The 23323-nt window shown below is 41.8% G+C and overlaps 1 protein-coding gene across 4 annotated transcripts in view; it reads right to left on the bottom strand.

Moving 5' to 3' along the window:
- Positions 1-23323, bottom strand: part of LOC141773122 (IQ motif and SEC7 domain-containing protein 1-like) — a 152752-nt gene that overhangs the window by 43762 nt on the left and 85667 nt on the right. The window contains exon 1 of one of the 4 annotated variants that reach the window (XM_074644810.1): positions 16059-16371. The exons of the other annotated variants lie outside the window; for them this stretch is intronic. Coding sequence (XP_074500911.1) covers positions 16059-16294 — 236 coding nt within the window. The 5' untranslated portion in view covers positions 16295-16371. Of the gene's footprint in view, positions 1-16058; positions 16372-23323 lie in introns of those variants that run through there. 4 annotated transcript variants of the gene reach the window in all.

Here is a 23323-nt window from a genome sequence, read left to right as displayed (position 1 = left end):
CCTGCATATCTCTCAGTGTAGTTGATGTAGTATTGGCTGCTTCTGTCGACTGATCCTGGGCGCTGCTATAAATAAATACTCTCTCTGTCTTCTGTCGCAGGCTGCCCAGTCGCCAAAACACTACCTGCAGCACGGCCGCACGTCCATTCAGCAAAGTCACTGCAGGTCACCGGCTGCACACACTGCTGCTGCTGCTGCAGGAAACAGCGACTGATAGCTGAGACTGTAAACACACTTCTGTTTGTGCTGACGAAGGGGCGTCGGCCAGAATGAGGAAAAGGTCGGGTGGGGAGGAGGAGGAGGAGGAGGAGGAGGAGGAGGAGGAGGAGGAGGAGGAGGAGAAGGATCAAGATTTAAAAGCACTAATGAGGAAAAACAAGGAGAAGGACGGGAGGAAATCAGCTTTAACGAGGAGAGATGAAGGAGGTATGGAAGAGAAGGAAAAAGGACAAACAAAAAAGAGAAGTGGAGGGACGCGGCGAGAGGATTGTGGGATTGTGAGGACGAGATGAAAGAGACAGAGGAGGAGAAGGGGAGTGGTGTGGCGGGAGGTTAAAGACGGATGATGAGAGGAAGGAGGGACAGAGAATTAGGAGAAGGACAGAGGTATGGCAGGAGGAAGAGGAGGAGGGAAGCAAAAAAGAGGATGTTGCCTAAAGCTTGCAAGCTAGATAATGATGAGAAGGACAAGGACGAGAACAGAAAAGGATGAGGCTGGCAGGAGGTTAAACAAGGAGGAGAAAAATATGCGGCTAGAGGACTGCAGATGAAAAGAAGGACAAAAAGAAAGAAGACGGTGGAGGAGAAGGACATTAAGGATAAAGAAGAAGAAGAAAATGCAGAGGAATGTGGCTAAAGGTCAGCAGGTGATGAGAAGTACAAGGAGAAAGAAGAGGAGGAGGAGTTCAAATAAGGAGGGATGAAGAGACAGATTGGGAAGGGAGAAGTAAAACAATTAGAACAAAAGGAAGAGATGAAGACCTCAGTGTGCTTCAGATTAAGGTTGTATGTGACTGCATTTAAAGGCAAAGAGTTTATGCAAAGCCTCCTCCCTGCTGCATCACAACCCAACCACCTCTTCAACCGCCTCTTTAAGAGTCCACTCACAACAACCTGCACAGCTACGCCATGTCTTGAAGTCAATTATACCAGGATCATTGTCAGGAATTATTTATTAAATCTTTTCCAGCAATCCAAAAATCAAAGAATAAAGACATTTCCTTCACAAATTAGTGGTGTTTTCTTTTTAATTTATAATTTGACCGCACGTTACCGCGATACGATAACGTTTCCTGTCCACGACAGAGTTAGCATGCAGCTTTAGCCGTGATGTCTAGCTCTGCTTTTCCTGTCAATGTGTGAAACCCAAAGTGTTTCCATACTTTACTGGATGTGTAGTGTTTACCACGTTGGATTTAACATGTGAGGGTGCAGGTCGGATCCACGCCGAACCTCTAACGTTTTCTACTTCCTCATTTTGGCTCAATGTGGTTTGTTTTGGTTGACGGATACGGAACAGATTTAACGTCACGTTACTATAACAATAAAAGCGGTAACTTCCCTCCTACTCAAATGAAGCAAATATATCCAGTCTGGCTTTAAAAAATCTATTTCAAAACTATAAAAACAAAAAATCGCCATACATAGGTGAATCGATTTTGTTTCCACCCCTAGTTTCTATTCCTCTCAAAATATGATATTAGAAAAACGTATTGCTTCATATATCAGCAATGAAAGCACAGTATGTGGTGTCCGTACACATTGTAAATCACAACGACATGTGATGTTATGTCAGCCAAACAATATGACAGTATGAACACACAGCATATACCAAACTCTTTAGTGTCACTGTTGGTTGAAAACTGCATTTGTGATTAGTTCATGCTGGAGAGGCTGTCCACACCTTCCTGAGACAACCGGACAACACGGACAAAACACCACAGGAAAATATTATAGGAAGCTGCTCACAATAATGATAAAAATATGTTGCAGGTTGCTTGAACCTCTTTTAACTTTTGCAAAAAAACACTTGCCTTTGTGACTAATTCCCATTTCGTTCTGTGTATAATAGATGGTGACAGTTAAGAAAACATTTTATGACATGAAATATTTCACCTGAAACCTGATTCAGTCACATTTCTGTCAAACAGTTCTGCAGGGAATTACCAGTTAAATTGAACTACTACACACACACACACACACGCAGCATCACATGCACTAAGACGTGAGAGTCAGACCGTACCCTGAACGCTTGTGATTCTCGGCTCTATTCCTGAGCTGAGAGCTGCATTTCACGTGAGAAAGTGAAGCTGTTTTTAACGGCGACGAGCCACAAAAAATAGACTCAGATTGATCACCACCAATCTCTCCGGTAATTATTTTCACTCCTGTCCCTGTGACTGCAAGCTGCCGTCGAGAAAAACTCCCCTTTCATCGGCACTGACTGTAAAAGGTAAATGTTCTGCTCCATCACAAGACCTGAAATCATTATTAGAGCTATAATATCACATTCACCCTTTTAGATTTCAGATTAACACTTTATTTTATGGTTTGTAGTTTCCTAATAATTTCCTAGAAATGAATGAACTGGTGTGTAAAGAGATATTGTATGTCTCTAGAGGACTGTGCCACTAATTATAGGGACAATTGCTACTCTCATACCAAAACACCAATTTACCCTTTCAGCCCCAGCCTTTTTTGCTCAGTTTTCCCTCCCTATAATGACAGGTTTTTCTATGGAGTCTCCGGATGTCTTCGCTAGGTATGCAATACTGTATATTGTAGAGGCTTTGTTTCTTGTACATGTTGGTGGGACCAACATTGAAGCCAATGCTGAAGTGCCTTAAACTTGCATTCTCTCTAATAGCCAGCAGGGGGCGACTCCTCTGGTTGCAAAAAGAAGTCTGATTGTATAGAAGTCTATGAGAAAATGAGTCTACTTCTCACTTGATTTATTACCTCAGTAAACATTGTAAACATGAGTTTATAATCTCAATCACTAGATTCAAGTCTTCTTCAATACAGCATGATGTTCATTTAGTAAATTATGGTCCCATTTAGAGTCAAATAGACCATAAAGCAGGGTTTGCTTTAGGGTGGGGCTACCTTGTGATTGACAGGTCGCTACCACGGCGTTGTCCGGTCTGAGAGTTGTCCGGTTTTTCGTCTTAGAACTTTAACCCTTTCACAGTGTGTTTTCAGCTCATCAAAGTTAATTGTAACATTTTGGTCACCTGAAAATATCTTATTCTGCGTTCGGCTGTACTTAACTTCACCCTCTTGTGTCACCTCTGGTTGCAAAATACCAAGATGGTGACGGCCAAAAACCAAGATGATGACAGCCAAAAACCAAGATGATGACAGCCAAAAACCAAGATGATGACAGCCAAAAACCAAGATGGAGACGGACAAAAATCTGTGTCACATCGTTATGCGGGCAACACAGATTTAAATACCAATATCACCATGTGACTGTGGTCCCTTGGACTAGAGGCATTGAAGAAATCAATGATTGGATGAGCCCAAACGTCTTCCAACTAAAGAGATAAAACACAAATTGTTTTTGGTACAAACAATCAAAAGTCATTGCTCACCTTGATTTCCTACGTTAAAAACCACGAAGCAGAAGTCTCGGTATCGTTGTACCAACATCCACAAAATCCACATTGAGGCAAAAACAACAACAGTTATAATTTCTCTCCTGTTTCTGGATGTGACCTGATTTTTCTGTTTGGGTTTTGGAAACGTCTTCTGTCAGCGTTTGAAGGTTCGTCCAACTGATCCTGGTTCAGTTCCTGGACAGTTATACACCAAACAGAAAAGTAGGTCACATAATGATTACCTGTGCTGGACTGATTACATTGAATGCTTACGACTTTAATTTCATAGTGGAACACTCTTGAATGTCGTAAAAGAGTGACGCTCTTTCTTTTTTTCTAATATTAAACTGTGATGTGGATATTTCATAAGCGCACTAAAATGCCACTTTAGTCACTAAATATTTGACTGAACAAATAGAGAAACCGCATCGGCGCTCTCGACACTCACACCTGTTTGTTAGTAATAGAAAGTGAGGAGGAGTGAAAACGTTGGTGACCATCTGCAGCTGATCGTGCTTTGTCATTTCTTTAAAGGGCTTCCAGCTGATGTAACAGCCTCAGTCAGCCATGTTGGAAGCTCTACGTACAAGATGACGTGTTTGTGTTCAGATCTGGTTCATTTCTGTTTCATAACTGATCCGTTTGATTGATTTTTGTGTTTCGATAATGACATTTTGTTACCTGCTTTGCTAATTTTGCATCTATTTACTACTACTGATATTTTATAAACTCAACATTTAAAGGGTAACTTCAGTATTTTTCAACTTAGACCCTATTTTCTAGTTCCTGTGTCTACTTGACTAACTAATCTGAAACTGGTCCAGTATTGAGGGAGAACGCTGTAGACGGTGCTATTGGGGATGATTTCCACAATGTGGATGACGTCTGTGAATTCAATGGCCTCCCGTATTTATTTGATCCAGAGTTAGGGCTGTCGCGGTGAAGGAATTTCCCCTGTGTTGAGAATGATTGGCTCAACAGCGCGGTTGCAAATTACATAATTTATCCTGAATTTAGTACTGTAAAAATAAGCTTTATTATTAGGCTATTATTACGTACTGCAATACGATAACATTTCCTGTCCATGACAGAGTTAGCATGCAGCTTTAGCCGTGATGTCTAGCTCTGCTTTTTCTGCAATGTGGGAAACCCAAAGTGTTTCCATACCTACTTTTTCATTTCGGCTCCGGCCGTGGTTTGTTTTGGTTGAAGAATACGGAACGGATATGACATCACGTTACTCAGACTACAACAATAAAAGCGGTAACTTCCTTCTACCTCCACTTAGACTCAAATGAAGCAAAGAATGCACAGAATAAAAAATAAAAATGTGCAAACACAGCAGTTGTGGCGTTTGCTTGCCAACCCCTGCGGTTGGCTTGTGAATATTATTGCAGTATTTGGCTGTTACTGTGACAGCCCTAGCCAGCCAAAAATATTTCATGTCTCTGTAGGGTCCTCTTCATAATGTTGTCAGATCCTTATAATAACAATCTGAGCCTGTCGGTGGCAAAAACAAGCACTCTTAATGGACATAATGATGATTATTATGATGATGATGAAATGATGATGGTTGTGAGGAGTTGCCCAGAGCGATTACTTTACAGCTTGTTTAGCGGCTGCCGTCTGCAGCGTTCTCCCTTAATACTGGACCAGATTCAGAAATTGCTATCCCCATTAGTCACTTAGACACAAAAACATGGATAATACCGTCCAAGTTGAAAAATACCAAAGTTACCCTTTAAGCCTTGTCGCCCCTGTCAAATATTTATACTCAAACTGCCTTTAGAGATCAATAATCAGCTTCAATGGTTGGCGAGAAGTTTACACAGAAACTTAAATTATATGCCCGATTCCGACACAAACCTCAGAGCTGCAGCGTCAGAGCAGCACAGTGGTTGCATTACATTATATTATATTACATTACATTATATTACATTACACAGCTCAGTGTTTATGGAGAACAGATTGTTGGAATATTTAGACTCTGATTCAGCCACGTTGTCCTGCAGCGACGTTAACCGCCTCGGTTCATTTCTACCTGCATTTGGAGGGTTGGCGGGTGTTAATTTCAAGCCCTCGAAGCCGGACTGCTGTCGTCCTGCTCGGCCAATTATTTTCCCGACGCGTTTAAATACACAAACACTCACAAACATACCAACCTACTCACACAGGCGCACACACACACATATCTGAGTACCTTCTGGTTGTTCTGTTTTTCTGGGGGTGTTTTGAAGCCCACAAAATACTGCAGAACACAAAACACTGATTAATCTCCCTCAAACACACACACACACACACACACACACAGACTAAGACACACACACACACACACACACACACACACACACACACACACACACACACACACACACACGTTACAAGCCACAGTTGGAGCAGCGCAGGCTGTTTATATGAGCCTGTTTCTCCTCCTGCTGCAGTAAAGCTGCTCGGTGTGTATATATGATCTGAGCAGACATAATAAGCCCTGATCATCCACCCGCGCACACACACACACACACACACACACACACACACACACACCCACACACACACACACACACACACACACACACACACACACACACACACACACACACACACACACACACACACACACATACACATACACACAGAGAGAGAGATACAGTATAGCGCAGGGTAGTTAGCATTTTGCTGCATCATGCCTCAGCCTGTCTGAGGAAACAGGAGACGCTGCTGAAGGACTGAACACTGAACCTGCCAAGGACACTTTCTGTCCAACACCAGCAGACAGTAATGAGTTCAGGCTTCCACTGTCTGCAGGAGCATTTCAGTAGAGTTATTAGTAGGAGTGGGAAAAAAATTTTTTTTTAAGATTTTAAAATAGATTATTTAATGCCAGAATCGATATATTTGCTTCATTTGAGTCTATGTGGAGGTAGAAGGAAGTTACCGCTTTTATTGTTGTAGTCTGAGTAATGTGACATCATAACCGTTCCGTATCCGTCAACCTAAACAAACCACAGCGAGCCGAACGAGAAAGTAGAAAAAACAGCGGAAGGTCTGCGTGGATATGACCGGCACCCTCACATGTTAAATCCAAAGTGGTAAACACTACACATACATATAAAGCTGCATGCTAACTCTGTCATGGACAGGAAACATTATCGTATTGCGGTAAAATAGAACGGAGCTGACGGGAGAGCTAGAGACGGACTTGGAGAAGTTAGAGGAAGTAGACACGTGATCTGACTCTCCTGGTGACTGTGGCATCAGGAGAGCACAACTTTTCTTAAAGTTGAAGTAAATCCAGACCTCTTTGAGTCCATTAGTGTCTCATGATGGACTGTGTGAGAAAGAGGATGTTGCATCCAAGATGAGTTACACAGATCTTACAGCTCGGTTTGCTGCCAAAACAGCAAGAAAAGTCACTTCCACGTAATTCATTCCATCTACCCTTTGGTGAGTCCATCTCACTTATTTACACAACATGACTGAGGGCTGCCTGACTGTCACAACTCTCTTAGAGTTGTTCTTTTCTTTGGCTTGAAGTGAAAGTGATGAAATGAGACTACTGTAAATATTGCTGTCTGACTGTATAGAAGTCTATGAGAAAATGAGCCTACTTCTCACTTGATTTATTACCTCAGTAAACATTATAAACATGAGTTTATGGTCTCAATCGCTAGTTTCAAGTCTTCTTCAATACAGCATGATGTTCATTTAGGAAATTATGGTCCCATTTAGAGTCAAATAGACCATAAAGCAGGGGATGCTTTAAGGCGTGGCTACCTTGTGATTGACAGGTCGCTACCACACTGTTGTCCGGTCTGGGAGTTGTCCGTGTTTTCGTCTTAGAGCTTTAACCCTTTCTTTCAGTTCGTCAAAGTTAATTATAACATTTTGGTCACCTCAAAATGTCTTATTCAGCGTTCAGCTGTAGTTGTAATTCTGGTTGCAAAAAAACAAGTTGGCGACGGCCAAAATGCCGAACTCAAGGCTTCAAAACCGTAGTCCACAAACCAATGGCCTGATGTCACAGTGACTACATCCACTTCATCCGCGCGAAATGGTTGATGGTTGTAATATAGCACAACATGGAGGGGAAAACAGCGCTCTGAATATTTAAGTGTGAAATTTCAATAAAAATATTTTGTTCCTAAAATCTATAAATAATCGTGATCTCAATATTGATCAAAATAATTGTGATTAGCATTTAGCCCATAGTCATGCAGCCCTAGTCTGATGTGAGGAGGAAGACCATTAAAAAAATAAGAGATGAACTTGTTGGAGGAGTTCAGGGAGAGAAATCATAACTTAAATGCTGAGTCAGCAGTCTGAGGTTAAGGTGACAGAGAGAGTTGGGGAGGCTTTTTGAACACCGGCCAGACATCTTCAGCTAGAGAGTCTCTGAGTCCTGGTGGACTCTGTCGGGCCTGTTAGGGATCTTCTGGGCCTGTGGACGCATTATGTTCTGCTTCACACTGGTCTGCAGCAGAAGAATGACCTGGAATTAAACTCCTCGAATACAAAAGCCAAAAGATTCAGAGAGTCCGGCTCCAACGTGCAGAACAAACGTCCTGACCACGTATTCATTTGGTTTGTGTTTTTAGCTAGAAGCCATTTTGTTGAAAGCTAGTGCCGCTTCATCAAAATGGTGGTTATTTCAAAGCTTAAATACTGATGTTACAAAGATAACCCAGAGCTGTAAACCTCGTCTACATGCTCTGTTATCACAGTTATTTCTCTCCTGGACGTGACGTCAGCGGGATGTGAGTCAGTATCAAACAGCGACACCTCTTTTCAAAAGCTCGTGACATTCTCCTGCCTTGAGGTGTGAAATGAAAACCCATTAAATCAGACTTTCTTTCTTTTTTTTTCACTCTGGTTTTCATCAGAGAACCGGTGAGATCAAGATGAAACACAAAAGGCGTGTCATAAACGGAAAACTAAATCACCTTGGAAGTGAAAAGCCGATTCAGTGTTTCCATCAAGGCGATAAATAAGCAGAGAATGATGCTGTTTGGTTGTTTGATGAAGAAGAATGAAGAGATATGAGCTTCATCAGCAGAAAGGGAGACAGAGGAGGACACTAGAAACAGGAAGTAGTTCAAAACATCATGTCACCGGCTACGGATAGTCAAAGAATTCCTTTTACATGCCAATAAATCGGATTCTGATACACACCGTGTACAGTCAGTGGTGGAAAGTAACTAAGTACATTTACTCAAGTACTGTACTTACGTGCAATTTTCACATACTTGTACTTTACTTTTACTTTATACTTCTACTCCATTACGTTTATTTGACAACCTTAGTTACTTTGCAGGTTCAGATTAATTGTTGTCAATGTAGACGTGCAGAAGGCGCGCTCAAACACGGGAGCAATGCCTTGACGACACCCATTTGCCTATCTTTCAGGGTGCAACGGCTGCGCCCCGAGATAAAAATAGTTTAACTTTTGGAACGCTGCAACGCACACCCAGTGTTGGCAGATCTAGCGAGAGAAACAAGCAACCAGGTCTAGAGAAACAAGTACAAAAGAAGAAACTCTCCCCCCAAAAAAGCCCATAACAAGCGACCTTACCTACCTACCACAATATGAGAGAGAGGCGGCGATTTGATCACTTCATGTATGACTTTATTTTGGATTGCATGCACTTCATTTAGTTTTTGCATCCATTTTTAGCTTGTAACTTTACATGTTTCTGGTCAACTAAACTTAAAGAAGTTGAAAGTTTAATTAAATTTTTGCATTTCGTTTCACTTTTGCAAATCGGCATCGGCATGATGTTTATCGTATATCACACTTACAAAAATGGCAAACTGCCTTCGAATCGTCCCCCACATGAGGGTGAATCCAGTGTGAATCCAGTCTTTAAGTTCACTCTCTTTTTCTCAGTCTTTGTTGTACTTTCTGCCATATTTCGCCCACTTAGTACCTGGCATTGTTAGCTAAACTCCATCAACCCTGCGAAGATTTGTCTCACAACAACAACAACACTCTGAGTGGTGGCGGTTGGGGTTGTGTGGATCCTGCAACAGGACAAACTAGACTGTTATAGAGGAGAGAGACAGGAGCCCAATGTAGGCAACTACACTTTCTTCACTGTGATTATCATAAAGTGGAAATGTCTGTAAAGGGGAGACTCGTGGGTACCCATAGAACCCATTTTCATTCACACATCTGGAGGTCAGAGGTCAAGGGAGCCCTTTGAAAATGCCCAGTTTTTCTTCGCCAAAATTTAGCCCAACTTTGCAGCGTTATTTAGCCTCCTTCCCGACAAGCTAGTATGACATGGTTGGTACCATGGGATTCCTTAGGTTCGCTGGTTCCATATGATGCCAGTATCTTCAGTCTAGCTGAAAACTGAGCTACAGCCTCTGAAAGAAGTAAACAACAGTAAAGTTGGTCGGTGTCAGAGGGTTAAGACATGTTCACATGTTCAACAGAGCACTGAGAGGTGACAAACTCTGTTACAGAAGTGAGAAAACCAGATTTACAAACCCTACTGTACATCTGTATATATCTAAATAGGACAAAACTCAATAGTATGTCCTGCAGTTTGCTCATTTTGCCTGACGGATGGTAAAAATAGTATACTTTAAAGACGCATTATCTGTCCATTGCAGATATGTGAACACTGCAGAGATGACCTTTCCTCTAGCACCACCATGAAGACAAAAGTTTTGCTTATACACAAGAAATATCAAAATCTTAAAGGAAGACTGCCATGAAATTCACAGGTGACATTCCTGCTCCCCAGAGGACAAACCATTTAGATTTAAACAACCCCATGACCTCTCGTCTAGCGCCACCCTCAGGACTAACTCTACATCTTTAGCTCTTCCACTAGTAAGACTGTAAGAGCAGCTAAATCCTCAGTATGTTCTAATAATGCTCAGCATTACTAACAGACCTTACAGCCTGGATTGGTCCCAGAAAGCCTGAGCGGGGAGTCGGGTCGGAATCAGCTCCGAGGTTTCCAGGCAACAGCCTCGCTCCTCTGGGATTAAAGCAACAGCGCTGCTGAGTCAACCGCTTCAGCAACGCTTCCCGAACAGCCTGCATGACTCAGTTCATGTCTCCTCTTCCTCATCGCTCCCACCGGCAGAGCAGAGAGCTAATGAAGCAGCACACTGCTGGGCCAGGGGTCGGACTCCCACCTGTACCGCCAGGCTGGAGAGGAGCAACTAAAACCAAGCAGGTAGCTCCGTCATGTTGTCTAAACACAGATCTGCAATGATTAAATGCTACAGTGTGCTGCTGGGAGGAATAAAACTACAGGACCACTTCACATCTGTTCTGACAGAAACAGCTGGAGTTCATGTTAAGGATTTAACATCTCAGAAACCAACCAGGTCTCCTACATTATGACGATCCCACACAACCAAACTGCATTCTCAATTATGTTTCCAGGGAAATGTATTTTCTCCCACACTACGGTAGCAGTATTAAACAGTTTGAAACACGTGGTTAACGTTGTAAATTGAAACAAAAAAAAACAAAAACAGGATGAATGTATGGAGAGTATTCTTTCTCTTTTAGCTCTGTTTTTGGTCTCCACCAACTCCAGAGGGAAATGTCTGTCTCTTAGGCTGCTAAATGCTTCACTGTGTCAGATAAACAATGAGCTGAAACTCACTATAAAGCTCATTAAAGATTCAGATGATCATTCACAACCAGATACACACAACATATTGTCATTTCACACATTGTTATTAAAAAATATTGAGCGTAGACGAGGGCTGTCAAAGTTAACGCGATACTAACGCGTTAACGCAGATTCATTTTAACGCCAATAATTTCTTTAACACATTAACGCAACTTGTGATTTTCAGGTTGTAGAGGGCTCAGTTTTAAAGCTAGAGTGAAGATACTGGTATCATATGAAACTAGAAAAACCTGAGATATCCATTGGTACCAACCACATCATACTAGCTTGTCATGAAGGAGGCTAAATAACGCTCCAACTTTATGCTAAATTTTGGCGAGAAAAAACTGACATGGCCATTTTCAAAGAGGTCCCCTAACCTCTGACCTCAAGATACAGTATTTGAATTAAAATGGGTTCAATGGGTACCGACGAGTCTCCCCTTTACAGACATGCCCACTTTATGATAATCACATGCAGTTTGGCTGGCGCGGTTTCAATCCCTCATAGCAACTTCTGAAGTGGATGGCGATGATAACACTTTATAAAAAAGGGTACAACTTATATTTTTAAGTAACGCTTTACTAATGCATGACTCATGATGCTTTAATGCCTGGTTTAATGCAGGATGTACAGTATTGGGTTTAAAATGATGAAATGATCAATTCACATTCACTGCTCTGCGCTCTGTCTGCCTCACGTCTGATGCCTGTTATTACACTCTGACTGTCACATGATGCAAACTGTGATTTTACGGTCTGTTTTTGGATGAAAGTGTCCGACATACAGACTGCTGTCTCTCTCTCTGTCTGCCTGTCTGTCTGTCTGTGTCTGTCTGTCCAGGACCAGAGTGTGACTGTGAGGTCTGACGGGTCGGAGAGCAAAATGTTAAAACAGCGATCAGCTTCACAGCCGTGTGATTCTGTCCACAGTCACACTGACAGCGACTCATTAGGCAGATTAACCCCTTAACCCCCATAACAAGAGAGAAAGAGAGAGAGATAGAGAGAAAGACATAGAGGATGATGAGAAAACAGAAAGAGAACTTCTCAAATTTTACATTCAAGTGGTTGAAAAGCAAAAGAGAGGAACACAAAGTTACTGTAGTTACCTCTTTAGACATTTTATCGTATATCATGAACAAATCAGATAAACAATATCAACTATGAAAAACACTCAGAGAGCACAGACCTCCACCAAGGCCAAATGCCCTATCTGGAAATGTTAATGAAAAAAATGACTTGTGTATCCGCCTTGTGATTCAGATCCACTCCTAAATGTAATGGCTTCTTCCTTGGTCTATGATCTGACTGTTTCAGAACTAGACAACTACTCCATTAAAGCTGAAGTAGGTGAGATTGGAGCAAATATGATTAAAAAAAGTTATTTTTATAAAACGGTCGCTATATCCTGACAGTAGTACATGAAACAGGTAACCTGAAAAAAATAATTTTCCTCTGTGTCCTCCAGTGCTCCTAACGGCATCTGCAAAATTTCACAGACCGGAAGAAAACAAGCAGTAAGATCTGACCTAAGGTCCGCTGTCCAGCTGCTGTCTATGAGAGCCGGCTGTCAATCACTTGCGAACTCCGACCAAACGGTCAAACTAGGCAACGCTGATCAAATATGAATCAATATTCTGTTACTGTAATGCCTATTTCTCGCCTCAAATATTTTCAGAAACACCTGGTAGTGTACTGTTCAGCTGTAAAATCAGAAAGTTTGTGAACCTGCAGCCATGTTGAGATCAGTTGAGGAAATACCAAGCACCGCCCACCAGCCGGAGCACAGCCAATAGGAACGCTCTCTCTGAATAACTTGTGATTGATCAAAGTCTCCCGTCACGGGCTAGATGTTCTAAAGCCCGATAACAGAGCCATGAGGAGGTGCAGAAGTCTAGTTTTCTCTCAGAACACTTGAATTACAATATGTTGAAAGATTATTATGGAATTTTTGCACAATGATGCCACAAATATACTGCCTACTGAAGCTTTAATCATTGTAGCAGAGCTTTTACTTGTAATGGAGTATTTTTTACAGTGTAGTGGTACTTTTACTTCTTTCAGCAATGCTAGTTGCAACAATTGAGTCTCAATCTGTCCTGATACTGACAGTGGTGATTTTGAGCACTTCAGGTCTTCAATATGTTCACTTGCCTTAAGGTAGTAGTCAAGAGTGTCCTTCACTTAACCCACACTTGATGCACACTTGTCCTAAAATAATACCACTTTAAGTGCATCCCACAATGCATCACCAGTCCAGTTGTTGCAGAATGGGCCTGTAAGCTGCTTTTAGGATCGACAATAATCAACAAACATGGAAGAGTTTAATCATTATGTCATATTGACATAATGAATATGAAGATATATTTATTTCTTCTCTGTGTAACACTGTTGTGTTTTTATCTTTTATCAGTCATTTTGAGAAATAGATTCCTTCTTTATGACATCTTTCAAATTAAAATCACATTATGTCTCTTTCATGTGCAGTAGATCATTAATTATCATTAGTTCTCGCTACAGAGTGTGTGTTTCATTTTAGTTGCAGCACAGTGAAAATCACATAAGCATCTGTATTGGGACATTGAGGGGACATTGCAGTGAGCCAGCTGAGGTTGAGATAAAACCGGACGGTTCAGTCTCACCTGAGCCGGAAGGAGGATCTTTATTACTCAGCTCGTTTCTGAGTGATCTCCCATCACCACCGGCTGTGCAGCTCTGGCAACATTTCTTTTTATCGCTGTCATGCCAACAAAGCAGATTTGAATTTAGGACACAGACAATATGATGCTGCTCTATTACATGTATTATGTTACTGTGTGTCAGCAGCTCATCATTACAGTGGAGTTAAGGCAGCTCTGCAGAGCCTACCATACTGTAAAGAGAGAGACAGGTAAAGAGATACTACCATACTGTAAAGAGAGAGACAATTAGAGAAACCCTACCATACTGTAAAGAGAGAGACAGGTAGAGAGACCCTACCATACTGTAAAGAGAGAGACAGGTAGAGAGACACTACCATACTGTAAAGAGAGAGACAGGTAAAGAGATACTACCATACTGTAAAGAGAGAGCCAGCTAGAGAAACCCTACCATACTGTAAAGAGAGAGACAGGTAGAGAGACACTGTAAAGAGAGAGACAGGTAGAGAGACCCTACCATATTGTAAAGAGAGAGACAGGTAAAGAGACCCTACCATACTGTTAAGAGAGACAGGTAGAGAGACACTGTAAAGAGAGAGACAGGTAGAGAGACTCTGTAAAGAGAGAGACAGGTAGAGAGACACTGTAAAGAGAGAGACAGGTAGAGAGACTCTGTAAAGAGAGAGACAGGTAGAGAGACACTGTAAAGAGAGAGACAGGTAGAGAGACTCTGTAAAGAGAGAGACAGGTAGAGAGACTCTGTAAAGAGAGAGACAGGTAGAGAGACACTGTAACGAGAGAGACAGGTAGAGAGACACTTTAACGAGAGAGACAAGTAGAGAGACAAATGCACGCGCACATGCACCCACACATGCATGCACACTCACGGCAGGTTAATAGTAACCTCCTATGCGCACATTACCAGCTGATACACCAGCATCAATAAGTCTAATAGAAATTCTAGCAGTAATACCAGCAGTAATACTAGCAGTTATACTGTAATACCAGCAGTAATACCAGCAGTAATACAGTAATACTATCAGTAATAAGTTATACCAACAGTAATACCAGCAGTAATACTAATACCAGCAGTAATACCAGCAGTAATACCAACAGTAATACTAATACCAGTAGTAATACCAACAGTAATACCAGCAGTAATACAGTAATACTATCAGTAATAAGTTATACCAACAGTAATACCAGCAGTAATACTAATACCAGCAGCAATACCAGCAATAATACTAATACCAGCAGTAATACCAGCAGTAATACTGTAATACCAGCAGTAATACCAGCAGTAATACTGTAATACCAGCAGTAATACCAGCAGTAATACCAGCAGTAATACCAGCAGTAATACTAGCAGTAAAACTAATACTAGCAGTAATACTAGCAGTAAAACTAATACTAGCAGTAATACCAGCAGTAATACCAGCAGTAATACTAGCAGTAATACCAGCAGTAATACAGTAATACCAGCAGTAATACCAGCAGTAATACAGTAATACTATCAGTAATAAGTTATACCAACAGTAATACCAGCAGTAATACTAATACCAGCAGTAATACCAGCAGTAATACCAACAGTAATACTAATACCAGTAGTAATACCAACAGTAATACCAGCAGTAATACAGTAATACTATCAGTAATAAGTTATACCAACAGTAATACCAGCAGTAATACTAATACCAGCAGCAATACCAGCAATAATACTAATACCAGCAGTAATACCAGCAGTAATACCAACAGTAATACTAATACCAGTAGTAATACCAGCAGTAATACCAGCAGTAATACTAATACCAGTAGTAATACCAGCAGTAATACCAGCAGTAATACTAATACCAGTAGTAATACCAGCAGTAATACCAGCAGTAATACTACCAATAAACACTACTAATCAATGCTTGTCATCCTGCAGCCAGCAGCTCGGACTCTCATCCTGACAGTCGGAGCTCCTCTCCGCTGTCGTGTCGCATTTCATTAAGATTTACAACCATCAGCTGCTCACAAAAACACGCACGACGGAGACAGAAAGGCGCGCAGCGGTGCGCCATCACACAGCGCAGTTAGTGACAGAGTCAAACACACAGAGACAGAGACATGTCCGTCCAGAGAGGGACGTTGTCCTTCTCCTTCTCCTTGCTGTTGTTGTTGTTGTTGTTGTTTTCTTACCAGTACAGCAGCTTGTTGTGCAGGATCGCGGGCGTTTTGTCCGAGGCGCAGTTGATGCACCACATTGTTGCTGCGGCTGATGATGAACGCTGCTGTCCGCTACAACGACAACAACCGGGAGGAGACCGAGCACCGGCCACCGGCCACCGGCCACGGAGAGACAGACAGGTGAGAGAGAGAGACAGGTGAGAGAGAGAGACAGGTGAGAGAGAGAGAGAGAGATACGGAGCGACCATCCAGTGCTGCCTCAGCCTCTCTCTCCTGCTCTGTTTCTACCTCTCTCCACCCTCTCCACCTCTTCGTCAGAAGCGCATCATCTTCCCTCCTCTCTCTCTCTCGCTCGCTCTCTCTCTCTCTATAGAAACTGTTTATATTCTCCTCTTTTCTGTTTTTCACCTTCAAACTCTTACCATACTGTAAAGAGAGAGAGAGAGAGAGACAGGTAGAGAGACACTGTAAAGACAGAGACAGGTAGAGAGACACTGTAAAGACAGAGACAGGTAGAGAGACACTGTAAAGACAGAGAGACAGGTAGAGAGACACTGTAAAGAGAGAGAGACAGGTAGAGAGACACTGTAAAGAGAGAGAGACAGGTAGAGAGACACTGTAAAGACAGAGACAGGTAGAGACCCTACCACACTGTAAAGAGAGAGACAGGTAGAGTTTCCGCTTTATGATGAAGAACAGATGTGCATCATCTGGAAGAGGAGGAACAGCTGGATTGGACCCTTAAAGCTTCAATAGGCAGAAATATTGTTGGCGTCATTGGGCAAAGAATTCCATAATAAACTTTCAGCATATTTTAATTCCAGTGTTCTGAGAGAAAACTAGACTTCTGCACCTCCTCATGGCTCTGTTTTCAGGCTTTAGAAAAAATCTAGCCCGTGACGGGAAACTTTGACCAATCACAGGTCATTCCAGAGAGAGAGAGCGTTCCTATTGGCTGTGCTCCGGCTGGTGGGCGGTGCTTGGTATTTCCTCAGCAGATCTCAACATGGCTGCCGGGTCACTATCTTTCTCATTTTACAGCTAAACAGTACACTACCAGGTGTTTCTGAAAACATTTGAGGTGAGAAATAGGCATCACAGTAACAGAATATTGATTTATATTTGATCAGCGCTGCCTAGTTTGACCGTTTGATCGGAGTTCGCGAGTGATTGACAGCTGCTCAGAGACGGCAAAGCTCCAAATCGGCTCTGATTGGTTGTTTTCTTCCGGTCTGTGAAATCTTGCAGATGCCGTTAGGAGCACCAGAGGACACAGAGGCACATGTTTTTTTCAGATTACCTGTCTCATGCACTACTGTCAGGATATAGTGACCGTTTTATAAAAATAACTTTTTAAAATCATATTTGCTCCAATCTCACCTACTGCTGCTTAAAAGGGCGACTCCACCAGTTTAGCGCTGCACTTCTAGAATATCAGGGACTTTCAACAGACACATTTTTAAAGGGATGGTCAAATCTGAGCAGCAGAAGCTGAGATATCGTGACGTCTTCAATTACATCATTGGTCTAAAACGATACAAGCCTCGATACACGCTTCACAGAAAACTTTCTGGATTACTCGACACGCGCTCCGAAGCCTCAGCACGGCACGTAACATCACTACTTAATACAGACAGGGAATTGTATTAAAAGTTCCTAAAAAATAACATCTCTGATGCTTTATTGACAGGAAATAATCTGCTCAAAATTTGCTCGTTTTACACAAACGTCCTGCAGTTATTATTTGTGTTAATTGTGCAGTTCGGTTGTTCTGTACTGTTATTGTTATGCATTGAATATAATATGAGATATCTATCAAATGTGTCACTTAGTCAGGGGTCGTCAGTTTACTCAATGATGGAAAAGGGGTCCCTTAAGGTAAAAGGCTGTGAACCACTGGTCTGACATCACACTGTGTGAAGTCATTTAAGGTTTAAATCTCCATTGTTTTAAAGGGGAGCTGGTATGGATTAAGGATTGTTGTTTGTTCCTCTCTCTCTATTGTCTTCCTCCCAACCGTATATTGATCAGCTCCACTGTGTATTGTCAAAGCTTCAGTAGTAATCAATACTGATAAAAACAGCACTAATGAACTCTGCCTCGCTCCATCATATCTCAGTTTAACAGTCGTTCTACCACATCCCCCCTCAATTGTTTTAAACCCCCCCCCTCCCCTCTCTCTCTCTCTCTTTATTGACATGAATGTCAAAACTAACAAGATCACCACAGCTCTCAGATCAGTTCAGAATCATCTTCATTGGCAGCAAAGAGACCACCATCATTCACAGCAGAATAGAGAGTATTGATCTGATAATTGTTATACACATAAGAAGGTAATTCGGAGTGATTAAACATGATTTACAGACCAGGAGGCAACCTCCGGCAAAGAACCTATATTGCTAAGAAGTGAAAGTCAAGTGTTCGTTCCATTGCAACATCAGTGCCCAGCAGAAGAGCTACGCTTCCGTCATTTTTAACTACCGACGCCAGTAAAACGTCCTTGCAAACGTAAAACAAAAGTATTTTATTCTATTGTCATATTCTACCGAAATTATCTGTGTTTACAAAAAAATATTCTAAATATAATACGCGTTTTCAGTCCAAAATGTCGGAAGCAGCTGTTGTCAAACTACCACCAGAGTTTCGTCTCTTTGCTTCTATACTTTTTGCTTCTGGGTTTGAAAAGTGAAGCCAATGCAGAAGTGCCTTAAACTTGCATTCTTTCTAATAGCCAGCAGGGGGCGACTCCTCTGGTTGCGAAAAGAAGTCGGATTGTATAGAAGTCAATGAGAAAATGAGCCTACTCACTTGATTTATTACCTTTATTGATTTATTACATGAGTTTATGGTCTCAGTCGCTAGTTTCAAGGCTTCTTCAATACAGCATGATGTTCATTTAGTAAATTATGGTCCCATTTAGAGTCAAATAGACCATAAAGCAGGGGATGGTTTAAGGCGGAGCTACTTTGTGATTGACAGGTCGCTACCAGGCGTTGTCTGGTCTGGGAGTTGTCCGTGTTTGTTAAATGTAACATTTTGGTCGCCTAAAAATGTCTTATTCAGCGTTCGGTTGTACTTAGCTCCAACCTCCCGTGTCATTTGTGGTTGCAAAAAAACCAAGATGGTGGCGGCCAAAAATCAAGATGGCGGATACAACAATAAAAGCGGTAACTTCCTTGTACCTCCGCATAGACTCACAAGAAGCAAATATATCGATTCTGGCATTAAAAATTCGATTTCAAAATCGGAATAAACTAAATCACGATTTTTTTCCCACCCCTAATAACTTCACAGAGTAAACATGTAATATTTCATGTCTTTACATGCAGACACACTGCTAAAATGCATATAGGTTTCCTAATGTCAGTTGTTCAGCACATTTAATTGAGAGCAGAATTAGCGTGAATATTTGGGTCTTTTTGACGCTGGTGTATCGCCCTCTTTGCTTGCTGCCCTGAGGCTCAAGCCCATCTGCACATCATCATCATCGTCGTCATCATCATCATCATACTCAAAGCAGTCAGCTGTCACTCACGGCTGTGCTGCTGTCACACTGTCTGTCAGCAGCTGAAGCCGGGGAGCTCCTCTCTGCAGCCAATCAGCCTCTCAGCACAACGCTCTGCTCTCTGTGTTGATAGTGTGACAGGCCGTGAGATTCTCATTTCATGCTCGTTAGATGCAAACACAACAAACTCTCAGAAGTCTCACTTTTCATCTGGTTTTCTTTAATTATATGAAACAAATCTGGACTTTTTTTTTTTTTTTCTTTTCATTTTTGTATTTCTCATCTTTCTCAGCTGAAACTGAACCGAACATGTCAGCCTCCCTGCTAATGAGCAGCTGCTCAGACTGACAGTCGCACTGCAGTTAATAAAGTGAGCAAAGACGTATTCTCGCACCTTACGAAGCTTTATGAAATATTCAATATAAGTGTAGCTAATAAGCTCCTGCATACAGCTGGAGTCCTGTCTCACATGTGATCTAGCTTCTGTCATTTATGCATGGAAGCTTTCTTTTGGATGGAAACGTGATAATGGGGTGTTCTAAGGTAAATGTTTCTGCTACTGTACTGTAACATCTGAACTAATAATATCTGCTACCGTATTTGCAATAAAAGAACACCTCATTATTTAATATAACGATGATGATTTAGCCTCCTACACCCAAATAACACAAGTTATTAGGTGTAGGAGTTGCTCTAACATCATGTCAAGCTGCTCATGTTAGCAAGTCTGACTAATGCGGGGCACACACTACACGAGAATCAAGCTGACTTTGGTCCCGATTCCTCCCGATGATCGTCAGCAAAGCCCTGATTTTTAAAAATATTTAAAGATTATCTTTCCAGATATGTGGTGTGAGGTGTGTTAAGAGTGTTTTTTTACATCCCCCGATCGGCTCAGAAGTCCATCCTGGCCGCACCGATGTCAAATGGAAAATATGAAACATGTTCAATATTTACGATGGGATATCCTGTTGTGTGTGGGGAACCCCGAGGACAGCCGATGACACGGTCACGTGGGAAAGAACAATAGCCATTTGAGAACCAAGCTGACTGAAGAAGGAAGGGCAACCAATGCTGTCATGGCAACCGCGGCTAATGCATGAGCTAATGCTAAACGTGAAGCATAAAGTCGTAGTAAGATGGATCTCAGAAATGGAGGATCAACTTGTTGATTCTTGGCAACAACGCAAGTGTTTATTTAACGTATCTCCATGACTTCCCATTTTGTTCATTTTGGCGTATCAGCGGCATGCTATCAATCGATAGTCAGACGACGGACACTACATACTGACCTTGAATGCATCTGGTCCGTCAGCTCAGAGTATCAGGAGCAGGAGGCAGAGGATATCTTGTCGAAGTGAAAAGCAAATGCACCTATTTGGCAATATTTCACGTTTAATCCCAACGCTATAAGGGAACCATAACATTAATGAGGTAATCGCCGCGAGGTGGATGGAGCTGTCACAGCCGGTGTGCACAGAGCAGCGGCGCCAGGTAGACCCCCGCAGCGGAGCCAGACACACCGCCACGCGACGGTACAGATCAGTCAGCGCTCTGCAAATGTCGACCGTCATCTTTTCTTGTAAAATGTCCGGTGTAATCGGTAACACCGGTGTTGTCACAAGTTTATTAGCCGGTGGGAAAATTGTCCTCACTGTCACATCCCTACCAGTGACCATTACAGGCATTGTACGGTACCTTCGGTACTGTAGAAAAAGAGTAACGTTACTTTTTTAGAATTTTGGCATCGACTTGGTACCGAAGTATCGGTTCTCGTGACATCCCTACTCTTAACTGGATTTGTGGAAGTTTAGATTGTCTAAAGTTTGCCAAAGTCATCAATTTGTGTGGCTAATAATACCCAAACAAAGTGATGACAAACCTCCTTCAACTTCTGTTTTCGCTTTGGTTTGGTTTGTCTGTTGGTCAGCAGGATTACAGAAAAACTACTGGTCCAATTTTCATGAAACTTGGCAGAAGAGTGTAGCATGGACGAAAGAAGAACCCGTTACATTTAGGAGCAGATCTGAATCACGGGGCGGATACACACATTATTTTTGACATTCATTAACATTGCGACTGAGATATGGCATTTGGCCTTGGCCCTGCTAGTTCTTTATTCCATCAAGAGGTACTGTCCAGTGATGTCAACATAAGGGGAAGAAACACAATCCAGATATAAATGTATACATATGAATATACTATTGATTATTGATGATGATTATTTTTATTATCACAACCTCACCAGCCTTCATTCTTTCCTTCTATCCCCAAATCTTTCTCTCTTTTTTCTTTTCTTGGGACAAATCTCTCTCTCTCTCTCTTTCTCTCTCTCTCTCTTTTTTCTTTTTATCCATCCTTCAATCTCAGGACAGTTACCGTGGGCAACAAAGCGTGAAACATGAAAGAGCTTCCCCTTGGTTTCCAAGGCAACAGGAGCTGGGGCATTCCATAATTTTCTGCTCTGCTCGGTGACAAAATGTATTGACCCACACATCCTCTCTCTCTTTCTTTCTCTGTCATCCTTTTCTTCTTTCTGACCACTCATCATCCCTCTCTTTCTCTCTCTCACTCTTTTATCTTGCATGCTCACTCGTCCTCTTTCATTTAGCTTTGGCCTAATTCTTTCTTTCTATCGTTTTCCATAATTTCTCTCTATCTACTCTCTCTCCACCCCTCATCCATCCATTCATCCATCCATCCATCCCCCTCTCCTCCCTCCACAGTGACTCTTCAGCCTGCGGACTAACTTCTATAATTCATCATTACTTCTCATAAGCTGCCCTCCTCCTCCTCCACCTCCTCCTCCTCATCCTCCTCTAGTGTCTCCATTCATTCCTTCAACCCTCCATCCTTAATTTGCTTCTCTTTCTCCCTCTCTCTTTCCTTCAGTCTGTCATCTGTCTGTATCTAACCATTCGACTCTGTTTCACAGATTCTGGATTAAAAAGAAAGAAAGAAGAGGAAGGTGTTAACATGGAGCGTTGTTGTTGTATTTCACTTCACTTTAAAACTGAAACCACCTGCAGCCAGGTGTTCAGACCGGTCAGGTATCCATGAGAACAACACTGTCTCCCAGAAATCAGGTTCATATATTCTGTGCGGGGTGGGGAAATAAATCGATTCAACTATGTATCGCAATTTTCTTTTTTAGGATTTAAGAATCTTGCAATTTTTTTGTTAACTTTTTTAACACTAGACCATGGGAAAAAGTTGAATCATACACTTCTGGGGACTTTCACTTTGGAAATATCTAAATTGATACAGTAAGAATGTTTGATTTTCAACATGTATGTAGTCAGAGATGTCCTGAAGTCAAATATATCAGGATCATTGTCAGGAATTATTAATTATATTTTTTCCAGCAACCCAAAAATCAAAGAATAAAGATATTTCCCTCACAATTTCTCTTATTTCCATATATGTTTGTATATACAGTTCCCTTTGTTAACCCTTTATTTTGAAAATCCTTCCTTTCATTTAATCTCCTCCCGCTCCCTCCCTCTCCATTTCTCTTCCTCTTCTCCTTCCATCTATTATCCTCGTCTTTCCACTGTAATATCATCCCTTTCTTTTCCCTTTTATCTCCCCCCCTCCGTCCATCCTCTGTTTTGTTCCCTCGTTCATGGTTCTCATAATCAACTTTTGCTCGGACAATTACAGAGAGAGAGAGAGAGAGAGAAAGAGAGAGAGAGAGAGAGAGAGAGAAAGAGAGAGAGAGAGAAAGAGAGAGAGAGAGAGAAAGAGAGAGAGAGAGAGAGAGAGAAAGAGA

This window comes from Sebastes fasciatus, chromosome 8, assembly GCF_043250625.1.
Source record: "Sebastes fasciatus isolate fSebFas1 chromosome 8, fSebFas1.pri, whole genome shotgun sequence".
Lineage (NCBI taxonomy): Eukaryota > Metazoa > Chordata > Actinopteri > Perciformes > Sebastidae > Sebastes > Sebastes fasciatus.
The sequence above is the reverse complement of the archived record's forward strand: the minus strand, read 5'-3'. Positions and strand labels throughout refer to the sequence as shown.